This window comes from Calidris pugnax, unplaced genomic scaffold, assembly GCF_001431845.1.
Source record: "Calidris pugnax isolate Ruff unplaced genomic scaffold, ASM143184v1 scaffold53, whole genome shotgun sequence".
In the NCBI taxonomy this organism is placed as follows: domain Eukaryota; kingdom Metazoa; phylum Chordata; class Aves; order Charadriiformes; family Scolopacidae; genus Calidris; species Calidris pugnax.
In genome coordinates, this window is record NW_015090792.1 from 1,722,045 (window position 1) to 1,734,871 (window position 12,827).

At 51.0% G+C, this 12,827-nt stretch overlaps 1 protein-coding gene across 1 annotated transcript; it reads left to right on the forward strand.

Moving 5' to 3' along the window:
* The first annotated feature begins 4,550 nt into the window (after positions 1-4,550).
* Positions 4,551-11,137, forward strand: LOC106902825 (lysosomal acid lipase/cholesteryl ester hydrolase-like). The gene is made up of 9 exons (XM_014966631.1): positions 4,551-4,652; positions 5,691-5,808; positions 6,435-6,633; positions 7,543-7,652; positions 8,355-8,500; positions 8,997-9,101; positions 9,558-9,629; positions 10,709-10,774; positions 10,904-11,137. Exons 1-9 carry the CDS (start codon positions 4,644-4,646, stop codon positions 11,135-11,137), a joined length of 1,059 nt encoding a protein of 352 aa, XP_014822117.1. The 5' UTR covers positions 4,551-4,643.
* Positions 11,138-12,827: the final 1,690 nt, after the last annotated feature.

Sequence of the window (12,827 nt, forward strand, 5' to 3'; positions counted from 1 at the left end):
GCTGAAATTAATCCTTCCATCAAAAGTGTGACAAAGCAACTATACAGCAATGTGTAGGCAAGGATCACAGGATTTTACCAGACTGAAATTTCCCAATCTGTGGAGTTTTGAGCACAAATAAAGCTCAGGAAGAGCCCCAGAAGCCCTGCAACAAATCCTACAGGGCTTGTCCTATTGCCCTTCCAGTCAGTCCAGCTCAGCAGGTTCAATATGCCTTGCTGTCTATCTGCCCCATGCACTGGCTCAGAGCGTGACATGACGTGTCCTGCCACCAGTGTCAGCTGTCAGTTAATCCTTTTCATTTCAATCTTTGTTTCTGTAAGCATTTCAAAGCCAAATGCTGCAGGGGAGCCCTGGTACCACTGGCTGCCCCCTGGCTCCGCTGGCGAGAACCCATGGCTGAGCATCTCTTCTTCCCTTGGGCATCTCACTGGGGCAGGTGTGGGATCCAGACAGACCATCATCTCTCAGAAAAGTCCTCGGCTGATCCAGAGACATGCTGGGCAAAGCAATGTCCCAGGCTGCTGCAGCATTTCAGTTTTGCAAAGGCATCCCAGAGGATGAGGGAGGCACTCTTTGAGTCAAATGAGCACCTCAGCAACAGAAAGCTTTCTACCTGAGTTTTTCTTTCCCCAGAGCCAAATGATCTGCCACAGAGGGTACCTCAGTGAGGAGTATGAAGTACTGACTCATGATGGCTACTACGTCAGCCTGAACAGAATCCCTCATGGGAGAGAAAATCCTGGGAATGGAGGTATAGCTCTATTTCACAAGGAAGCCAGGGAAAAAAAAAAAAAAAACTGAGAATGTGTGTGTGAGAGTGCTGGTTGGTACAGTCTACTTTGCTAGAAAGTTAAAAAAAAAGTACCTTTCTGTTTCTAAACTGCCAGTTTTAGAAATGGAAAAATGGAAGAACCAGGGAACTACAAACCAGTCAGTCTCACCTCTGTGCCTGGCAAGATCATGGAGCAGAGCCTCCTGGAAACTCTGCTAAAGCACATGGAAAATAAGGAGATTATTGGTGACAGCCAACATGGCATCACTAAAGGCAAATTGTGCCTGATGAATCGGGTGGCCTTTTACAATGGGCTGACAGCATTGGTGGATAAGGGAAGGCAACAAACATCATCTACGTGGACTTATGCAAGCATTTGACAATGTCCTGCATGACATCTTTGCCTGTGAATTAGAGAGACATGGATTTGATGGATGGACCACTCAGTGGACAAGGAACTGGCTGGATGGCTGCACTCATAGAATCATAGAATCATAGAATGGTTTGGGTTGGAAGGGACCTCAAAGATCATCGAGTTCCAACCCCCCTGCCATGGGCAGGGACACCTCCCACTAGAGCAGGTTGCTCAAGGCCACATCCAGCCTGGCCTTGAACACTTCCAGGGATGGGGCATCCACAACTTCCCTGGGCAACCTGTTCCAGTGTCTCACCACCCTCACAGTAAAAAATTTCTTCCTGATATCTAATCTGAATCTTTTTTCTTCCAATTTAAAACTGTTTCCCCTTGTCCTGTCATTACCCTTCCTGGCACTCAAAGAGTTGTGGTCAACGGTTCAATGTCCAAGTGGCGGCCAGTAACGAGTGACGTTCCTCAGGGGTCAGTACTGGCACCACTGCTGTTTAACATCTTTGTTGGAGACATGGACAGTGGGATCAAGTTCACACTCAGCACGTTTGCTGAGGACATCAAGCTGTGTGGCGCAGTCGACACGCTGGAGGGAAGGGATGCCATCCAGAGGGAGCTGGACAGGCTTGAGAGGTGGGCCTGTGTGAGCCTCATGAAGTGCAAGGTCGTGCACCTGGGTCATGGCAATCCCAGGCACAAATACAGGCTGGGCAGAGAATGGATTGAGAGCAGCCCTGAGGAGAAGGACTTGGGGGTGTTGGTTGATGAGAAGCTCAACATGAGCCAGCAGTGTGCACTTGCACCCCAGAAAGCCAGCCACATCCTGGGCTGCATCAAAAATGACGTGGTCAATGGGTGAAGGGAGGTGATTCTCCCCCTCTATGCTGCTCTTGTTAGACACCACCTGCAGTACTGCATCCAGGTCCTCCAACATAAGAAGAACATGGACCTGTTGGAGCAAGTCTAGAGAAGACCACAAAAATGATCCAAGGGCTGGAGCACCTCTCCTATGAAGACAAGCTGCTATGAGAGAGTTGAGGCTGTTCAGGTTGGAGAAGGCTCCAGGGAGCCCCTTCCAATAGGGAGGCTATAAAGGAGAGAGGGGGAGGAACTCTTTATGAGGAGGTGTAGCAATAGGATGAGGGGTAACAGTTTTAAACTGAAAGAGGGGAGATTTATATTAGATATTAGGAAGAAATCCTTTACTGTGAGAGTGGTGAGACCCTGTCCCGGTTGCCCAGAGAAGCTGTGGATGCCCCATCCTGAAGGGGTTCAAGACCAGGTTGGATGGGGCTTTGAGCAAGCTGGTCTGGTGGGAGGTGTCCCTGCCCAGGGCAGGGTGTTGGAACTCAATGGTATTTAAGGTCCCTTCCAACCCAAACCATGCTGTGATTCTGTAATGCTTTGATTCCATGAAGTAAGGTAATGAAACAGTAAGGGCTTTGGCCACACCTGCTGTCAGGAAGATAGTGCCCACACATGCAGTCCCTTTGTGTCAGTGGTTGTGGCACTGACAGAAAATTACACTCTGTGGGATGGAGTAATACATGCATGTTTCAGGCTGTGTTTCACAACTTGCATACCGTTCATAGACTATGACGGGTATGAACATTAGAAGTCACCCTAATCCGTGACCAGGAAATGTATACTCAAGCAGAGCACCTAGTAGCCAACTGAAGGCTTGGTCTTTTAGGTGGCTACCAAGCAGTTACAGAAAGGTGTAAGTTGTAAGGTCATGGGCTGGAAGTAGAAAACAAAGACCTTTACTCTGTGTAATACGTGTCACTTTAGCCAAACAAGTTGCACAAGTTCTCCTCCACTCTACCATGCATCGGCAAGACACTAAGCTTGATGCTTTTCCAGAAAACATTGCAGAGGTTTTGCAGATTGCCAGTTACAAATACAAAACCCCTTGGGTGTAAGGGCTGTGTGGAGGTTGCCTTGGCCACTGTCACTTTTGAAGAGTGGTATAATCACCAAGTGTCTCCCACCCAGGCAGCTGGTGGGTGAAGCCTGATCTCTCCTTGGAGTGTCTGCAGAGCAGTCAGCATGCTCCTGAGGCCTTGTGAAGCTGGTGGAGCCCAGGTCCTTTCAGTGCCCCAGGAGCTCTTCTAAGAGGCATTCCCATGGGCCCCTAGGAGTTTGGAAATGACCCTTTACAAAGAAAACCTTTTGACATTTTTTTTACTGCGGCTGCCACAAGCTTAAGGTGCAACTCCATAGCTCAGATACCTTGCTGCACCACTCCAGCTGCTTTTGGAAACGTAATCCTTTGCAAGCACGAAAGTCATGACCACATGGCCAAGCAGAGGAAGTTATCAAAGATATGACCAGTGCACACATCGCTTAATTGGAGGACATGTGATGTGGTCCAGCGTGGTGCCAACGTAGCAGGGCTCTGACACAATGTGCTCTTTTTAACACCGGTCATGATAGAGCCACCACCATTCACACCACCATCCTGATCAGATACAAGAGTGGGCTCTGCCTGGTAATGTATTTTCCTCTGCATAATTCAAATTTGTATTGGAGTTACCCTGAGGGTGAAAATGCATTGATTGCTTTTTTTCTTGGTAACTTGCTTCTTGGTAATACCGTAGAGAGGGCTACCGGGAATATTTCAGAGGACAGGTATGTCTCACGGTATGGGAGATGCATTGGGAGGAGGAAGGAAGGTAGAGACTAACCAGACAGCTGGTGTGAAGATTTTCAACTCATGCTACTGTGCTGAAGTTAAGCTCTAACTTTCAAGAGCCTGGCAAAGCATTAGAAATCATATATAATATTAACTGTGTATACTAAGAGTAGATCTCTGCTCTGGGCAAGAGTCTCTAAGGTGATCAAAACTGTTTCTGTTTTTTTCAGGCTACACTGATTTAATAAGTAGTCTTCGTGTAAGGCTCTACCAGTTCCAGTTAATAGGATTCTTCTGTTAATAGTGGCTTTCTTGGTGCAAAAGCTAAGCAATAAAGAAACTGCAAAAGTGCAGACATAGTGGTAGCCCAGCCAACCTAAATGTGTTCCTTGTGCGGTGTAAACGTTTATTTCAGATTACTTTCCTCTATGTGACAATTAGCCCGATGGCATTTTCTATCACCTTAGTTCTTGCATTAGAAAGCTGGTTTTCTTCTTTTTACGGTTTAAAAAACAAAAATGGGTCTTGCCTAGTACCAGATCCAGTCTGTATGGAGGAGTATGAAGACCCATGTGTGGACTGTAATGGAAGGTGGAATTGGGAGTCTCCTCTGCTTCCCTAGCCCAGACCGTGTTATATGCTCTTCAGATACATAAGGAACTTAACCCACCACAACCAAGTAGAAACAGATATTCATAACAATATTATTTATTGTAATAACTATAATTATAATAGTAATAATAATATTTATTATTTCACACAGACACAAGATGTGGCTGTTTATTGCAATCCTGCTTTTGATACAAGCACTTACGAACTCAGCAGATGCCATCCAGCAGAAAAAGGTTATAAATCCTGAGACTTTCATGAATGTTGTAAGTCAAAAGTTTGAATTTCCACTCTGTCTGAAAGTTTATGGATGTTTAGCTGTGGGAGAGAGGGATGGAGGGTATGTATGTGGAGGGGGCTCAGGTCACCACATGTGCTGGTTTTGTTAAGCAGTGTGATATGACATTATCTCCATATCATCATTAATGAGCACTGCTTCCTGAAGGAGTCTTCTTCCTCCCAGTAGCATTAAGTGCAATTATCAGCAGGTCAGTTAGAGAAGGGAGTAACCCCAGCCTGGATTTGATCAGACATCTTCCTGGAGGGTAGAAAGCTGTGTGTGGCTCCTCTCTTTCAGCTGCAGCAGGCTTCTTGGGGTCATGTCCAGGCCAGTCCTTAAAGTCTCTGAAAGTAGGTTTAGATGATCCCAAGACGTGGGCAATAACATCGCTGAAATTAATCCTTCCATCAAAAGTGTGACAAAGCAACTATACAGCAATGTGTAGGCAAGGATCACAGGATTTTACCAGACTGAAATTTCCCAATCTGTGGAGTTTTGAGCACAAATAAAGCTCAGGAAGAGCCCCAGAAGCCCTGCAACAAATCCTACAGGGCTTGTCCTATTGCCCTTCCAGTCAGTCCAGCTCAGCAGGTTCAATATGCCTTGCTGTCTATCTGCCCCATGCACTGGCTCAGAGCGTGACATGACGTGTCCTGCCACCAGTGTCAGCTGTCAGTTAATCCTTTTCATTTCAATCTTTGTTTCTGTAAGCATTTCAAAGCCAAATGCTGCAGGGGAGCCCTGGTACCACTGGCTGCCCCCTGGCTCCGCTGGCGAGAACCCATGGCTGAGCATCTCTTCTTCCCTTGGGCATCTCACTGGGGCAGGTGTGGGATCCAGACAGACCATCATCTCTCAGAAAAGTCCTCGGCTGATCCAGAGACATGCTGGGCAAAGCAATGTCCCAGGCTGCTGCAGCATTTCAGTTTTGCAAAGGCATCCCAGAGGATGAGGGAGGCACTCTTTGAGTCAAATGAGCACCTCAGCAACAGAAAGCTTTCTACCTGAGTTTTTCTTTCCCCAGAGCCAAATGATCTGCCACAGAGGGTACCTCAGTGAGGAGTATGAAGTACTGACTCATGATGGCTACTACGTCAGCCTGAACAGAATCCCTCATGGGAGAGAAAATCCTGGGAATGGAGGTATAGCTCTATTTCACAAGGAAGCCAGGGAAAAAAAAAAAAAAAACGCCCAAAAAACAACCCCCCCCTTTACATTATGAGCAGGCGAAGGGGCGAACCTCACCAGGCCAGGGAAGTATTTATTGTTAAAGCAAAAATACCAAAACCGTGGCACTTCTCCAAGTTACAGTCAAGGCTTTAACAGCCAGCATAGGAAAGCATGCGTGCAGCACAGCCACTGCCTTTCATATCAAGCATAGACTTGGGTTTAAGGCTCAGAGGGTGCAGGCATATCTTAAGAGAGCTTCTTGTTTAATTTTTTCCCCATAAATTTGTGCCTTTGGGGGCTGAACGATCTCAGGGATGAGCCTGTACATCTGAGCTTTCACATGGTTGTTATCAGTGGTCACAGTGCTGAGCGTGTGGGAGTCTGAAAGGCTCAGGAGGGACATCTGCAGCCCTCCAGCCTGAGACAATGAGGGTGACAACCACAAGACGACTAAGGCAAGGATTTCCTCACCAGGAGATGTCATTAAAATGCACGTTGTATGTCCTCTGGTGGTACAAGAAAGAGGCTTTTTTGGCCTGAATTTGGGGTGAGTAGACAAATTCAGTTCAACGAAATGTGCTGTTTCTTTCACATCTAGAGGCCAAGCCAGTCGTGTTTCTCCAGCATGGGTTATTCGGAGAAGGTAGCCACTGGGTGCAAAATCTGGCTAACAACAGCCTTGGCTTCATACTAGCAGACTCCGGCTATGATGTCTGGCTGGGAAACAGCAGGGGCACAAGCTGGTCCCGAAGACACCAGCACCTTTCAGCTGACCAGTCCGAATTCTGGGATTTCAGGTGGGCTGCAGTGGATTATAAATGCATGGCAAGCTTCTCTAGGCACTGTCACTAACCTCTAGGCAGAGGTGGGTGCCTCCAAGCATGCAAGCCAGAGCACCTAATCCCCAGGTATGGCCTCCTCCAGACCTCCCAGTGATGTGCCCGGGGAGGTTGGGTGTACCTGAGAAGACATGTCTGCTGACATGGTGCCAACACCTCCCTGCAGCTGCCCTGCCCTGCCAAGAGCGGGACACTCATCCTGCAGAGACATCAGCCCTATCTTGTGATCTATGTGGGGACCTCCCCGGCCAAGCACCCCCACCAGCAAGATGTCTAAAAGTGTCATTGTGACCTCCCCTTCTAGACATGGTCTGCAGAAACCTTCTCCCCAAGAACAGCATTTTGAACTGCTCCTGCTGCTCTGAGTTGATCTTCAGGGAGCACTCCTGGATTTCCCAAGCTCATAAATATGCTTCCAGTAAAAAAAGCTAATAAAGTAGGTCTGCATTCCACCATGTTGCACTAAAAGGCACATGGGCAGGAACTGGTGCTCCATTCCATTTTACCAAAGAGCATCTCTAGGAGCAGAGCTAGTGGTGTAATCCTGATGAAAGCCAGCTCTGGGTCTGCAGAGCTTCTGTGTATTGTGCTTGAATGCACAGTTGGCCAGGCTCTGCACAGTTTCTCTACTGGTAGCCATGGCTATGGGAGGACTAAGCCATTTCAGGGAAGGATGGGGCCATGGCAGAAGTGCCATGCCTTCAGACCCTCTGCAGTTTCACCTAGCTCATAGGAATTTTCTCCTGGAAAACCAGCCCCAGATGTTAAGCTCTTCAGCATCCAAGCAATGCAAGGCAACCAAAATTCCCAGGTAAGTTTGCTCTCCTGTTGTTACCTTATAACCAATGTACTGCTCCTGTGTTGCAGCTTTCACGAAATGGCAATGTATGACCTCCCAGCCATGATCGACTTTGTTCTGCAGAAGACCGGGCAGAAGCAGATATATTACGTTGGCTACTCCCAGGGCTGCACAATCGGTGTGTTAGAAGTAGTTGCACATCACATTGCCTGGACCACCATTAATTTTGGTGTTCATAAGCAGAAAGCGGAGAGGTCCCATATTTATGGGCAGCCAAGGAGGCACAATATGTAGAAGGTCTCTCACAGTGAGAAATCCCACAGCAACCATGCTTTCCAGACAAGGCATCTGGGAGGACTAGCATACTCCTAGGATAGTAAGAAAGCTCCGGGTGACCTGTGTAAGCTCCTCACTGCAATTACAGCAACTATAATTCAGCCTAGAAAACCAAATTGCAGTGTTCCACATGAAAACCAAAGACATTTTACATGGAGGTCACAACTTCTGCTTTCTGATTAAATGCATGGTGCCTCTTTTGACCGGCTGAGCCATCACGGGTATGAGATAACCTCTGTGACAATAATACTCTTTAGTAGAGGTTGATGGAAGATGACAGTACTGTTCACATCACCTGGTAAATAGGGAAGGACTTCCCATCAGTGGTACTCATTGAAGTGCCTCATCCGCCACTTCTAGCCGTAGGAATGAAGGCATTGTCTCCTTTTGGACATCTCTAGCACTAATGTTAAGCAGAAAGGTGGCAAGAGATCCCACATTTCTAACTGGAGATAATGCCAGCTAAGCAGATCTGTGTGAACCCTTAGAGTAAGCACCTGAAGAAAGATCAACCGAGTCTTAGATTGTTTTTCTGTTTTCTCAGCGTTCATCGCGTTTTCAACCATGCCAGAACTGGCTCAGAAAATCAAAATGTTTTTTGCCCTGGCTCCAGCACTGACAATCAAGCACTCCAGAAGTCCCATCATGAAAATGTCCTTCCTTCTGGACAGGCAATTCAAGATGTTTCAGGTAGGGGACTACTCCACACTCTCCTCCCCTGAACACACTGCTCCTAGAAAAGGGGTCATGCCCAGACACAGTCCATAGGGCTATTCAATGCAGCAGAAAAGAATTAATTCCCACTAGTTTATAAGCACAGACACAACTGAGGTGCAGGTGCATTGGTGCACTCCTGCATGGTCACTTTGTTGAGTGTATGCCTCCCTTACATCTGCAGGATCTTCAGGTGTTGGGACTGGTATTTCTATGGGGGCACTTGTTGAATTCCTGCACAGACCACCTGGAAATGAGCAGCTTTACTGTACTGAGTTTAATGACAATGAAAAATGAATGCCACACATCTCCTCACCGCCCAGCTGGTGGGACAGCTCATGGGGACAGTGGCTGGGGACTGGTTGGGGGGAGCAGTTCAAGGGGATGCAAGGGAAACCCAAGAAAACAACCTTGCTCTTTGCTTCTGCAGCTTCTGCTTGGCAGAACAGATGCCTCACTGCGGATGAAGAAGCTGTGGAGGTTTCTCCCCGAGCTCTGCAGGCACCCACTGCTGCACAAGCCCTGTGCCAATCTTCTCTTTCTGCTAGGTGGCTACAATGAGAAAAACCTCAACATGGTGAGTGTGCCACTACCGTGCATGGGAGAGAAGGATCCAGAACCACGTGGCACTTGATAGCATCTCTGAGTTAGGGCTGCCTGTCACCGTGACCAGTTGTACCTCCCACCAGCACCCCTGGGATGGAGCCCCTGCTCCTGCTCACCCTACATCAAGTCTGCTAAAGCAGCATCTGGATGACCAGGAGTAGTCGCTAAGGCCTTAAGCAGAGTCCCTGAGCCCAGATGAGGTATCCACAGGAGCTAGGGGTGCCTCATCCTTCATCATTCATTCTCCCCTTGGATCTGTCTTGGAGCAATCGATTTTTAATGAAAACTATATTCCTGAACCTGACTCAACTCTAGACAGTGTGACTCATTAGTGGCTGTTTTGGGAAATGCATCATCTGGCAACTACTGTCCTCACTCCTGTCCATTGGGAAGCAATGATAGACAGCTTGAATATGTTTTCTTGCAGACACGGCTGGATGTGTACACATCCCACTATCCAGATGGGACATCTGTCAAAAACATGATACACTGGGCCCAGGTAGGTTCTCTGAAATGCAGGTGTTTCACCTTCGGGATGGTACCTTCACCGAGAGTCTGGCATGTCCAGGGCAGGTGTGAGAAATCAGGGATCTTGGACATTAGCAGCTTGTGAAAAAGTAAAAGCAACAAATTAGGTGTACAGAAAAGGCACTAGATGCAGGATGAGCTGCCCCAGTCTGTTTAGGAACCAAGAGACACCGGGGTGTGCATGCTGGGCTCTGCCAAGCAAGGACAAGTGAAGGGATGGGAAGGCCACAGTTGGATGCTGGGACCAGTTTGGGGCCCCCAGGGATCCCCAAGGCAGAGTGAACGCAGGTAATGTGAGCCCATGGTGGTGGTGGGTGGAGGGCAAGGCATATGAGGAGAGGCTGGGGGAGCTGGGCCTGCTCAGCTGGAGATGAGGAGGTGAAGGGGGATCCAGTGGTATGTCCCCCTGCCCAAAAGAGTCCTGGAGACACCAGGGCTGGACTCTGCCAGTCTGAGCAACCCACTGCAGCACTGACTCTGCTGGAAACAGGGTCAGGCTGGAGACCGCCACCCTGGTGCCTCCTTGCAGAGCCAAATTATAGGCAATGGGGAAGGCAAAAAAGGTCTTTAAAATCGATGCAACTATTGTGCAGCCATCTGAGCTTCTGCCCCTAGCATAGAATAACTCTTAGAATAACTTGGCTCGCTGATGTCTTTGTACTGAGGCCCAAGTGTCACAAGAAGGTAAGGATGATCCAGTTGTTGAAGGAAAGCTAACCAACATGAATTCCTCTGGCAGCAGCCTGCACACACAGTGCTGCTGCTGCTGAGCAGGTTTTCAGAGGCACAAGCATTGCACTGGGGCAGCCAAGGAGTCACATGCAACACCTTGGTTTGTCAGCCCGTAGCTTGGGACAGGCATGGAGCTGGAGGTCAAAGCATTACCCTGTTAAAAAAGGTGCGAAGCCTGACTTTGTAGGGATGCCACCTCCTCCTGCAACAACCTGTGCGAACACCCTCTCATGATGTCCCTTGAGGAGGCCAGGAGATGCCAGACCCATGCAGCGGTGCTCGCTGGCCTCCTGGTGCAGATCTATCCTCTCCTCCCAGGTGATGAAATCAGGAGAATTCAAAGCCTTCGACTACAGCAGTGAAAACCTAGCTGTGTACCATCAGGTAGGAGGCTGCAGCAGCAGTGCTGGTTGCTGGATATGTGAGGGAGCTGTCCTGGGTGACTCGGGAATGAGCTGGCTTGTAGGGGTTGGCCAAAGCAATGGTTCCTCAGAGCTCTCTCTGTCCCTCCAGGAGACACCTCCCTTCTACCGGGTGGAGGAGATGCCTGTGCCCACTGCGGTGTGGTCAGGAGGGGAGGACTGGGCAGCTGACTGGAGGGATATACGCCTGCTGCTGCCCCGTATCACCCACCTTGTCACCTATGGCCACATCCCTGACTGGAACCACTGGGACTTCATCTGGGGCTTGGACGCTCCTGAGCGCCTCTACAGCAGCATCCTGGAGCTGATGGAGGAGTCTCAGTAGAGCAGTGGCTCCCCAGGGAGATGCCGGTGGCCTGGCCCCTCTCCCTCAGCAGGGACAGCACAGGGAGGTAGTGGGACATCCCCTGCTGTCCCCTCCTTCCTTCTGGCCTGACATTCTTGTGGTGATGGTGCTTCCCACACATTTCTTGGTCGTCGGGGTCTGTCTTCCTCCTTGCTTGGGAACTCCTTAAGGACCAGTGGCACTGTGCTGGGATTAACTGAGGCCTCAGGGCAGGCAGGAGACACTGCCCAAGCAGCCCTGCTGGAAGGGCCCCCAGGTGATGGTGGACCCGTGTGCTGGGCTGCATGAGAAGGACACAGAGACCCTGCCATGACCCCACGGTTGGCTGCCGAGCGGGTCGGGGATTAGAGCACCCAGCCCACAAGGAGATGGGAGGGAACTGGGCTTGTTGGGTGAGGCCATAGGGAGGTGAGGGGGGTCTGAAAGCAGCCCCTGATTACCACATAGACAGGGATGAAGGGTCAAACCCTTCCCAGGTGGTGCAATGAGGGGCCTCAGATCACAGCCCAGGCAGAATCAGGTTGGATATGGGGAAACCTTCTTCCTCCAGACAGGTCCCCAGGAAGGTGGAGGGTCTCCATCTGGTGGGGGTTCAGGACTCAGCTGGGCCAAGCCTGGCACTTGCCTGCACCATTTAGTCCCAGGAGGTCCCTGGGGATGGCTGCATGGCTCAGCGCCAACACTCTGGGAATACCCATCCTCCATCCCTGGAAGCTGGTGGCCCCAGGTACCCCGGGGCCAGGTCACAGGGCCACTGTCCCCCCATGAAGCTACTGCCAGGCTGGTGTCCCATGGTGGTGCGCACCATTTCCCCCATGCAGTCCTACCCAGATGTGGGGAAAACCCCTCCAAAATAAAATGCTCAAAGGGGATTCCAGGATCCTGTGCTGCAGCTCTGACACCTCCACCTCCTTCTTGCATGTAAATATTTTCCGGGGAGGGTGCCTGGTACCAGAGGCCGGCAGAGATCAACGCTGGTGGGGTGACCCCAGCTGCAGCTGGCCAGGAGCGCTGGCTGGCACGGTGGGTGCTGGCACGGTGGGTGCTGCCCAGCCGGGAGCATCCCAGTACCGGCACCTCACCTCCGCCGGGGTGGGCAGGCGGTAGGGGCATCCCCCAGGCAGCACCGGGGCAGGAACCATCGATCCCCAGCAAAGAGCCACCAGCAGCCTCGGGGCTGGAGACCTTTACTGGTGCCTACAACGGCTGGGAGGTCACCATCACGCGGGAGCTCTGGGGCTGGCCCTTGACGGCAGCAGCCTGCCCGGGGAGCCACCGGCAGTTCCCCCGGTGCTACCGGCACACGTACAGCCAGGCCAGCCCGGCTGACGGGCCGCACGGAGGCATCCAGCGGCTCCTCCACCTTCCCTGGCCACGGAGCTGAGCAGGTACCGGTGCGGGACGGGGACAGAAGGAGGGCGGTGAGGGGGCCCGGGGGTCCCCTTTTCCCGCTCCTCCACCTACGACCGGGGGATCGGTCCCGCTCTCTGAAGCCACCGACCCACCACCAGACGCCGAGCAGGCCTCCACGGCGGCTGCCCCTCCGGACCCCGGGGGCGGGGCCTGAGGAGGGGCGGGGCCTGCGGAGGGGCGGGGCCTGCGGAGGGCGGGGCGGTGCCGGGCCGTACCGGGCGCCATGGAGGGCGGCGGCGGGGCGCGGCGGGTGGTG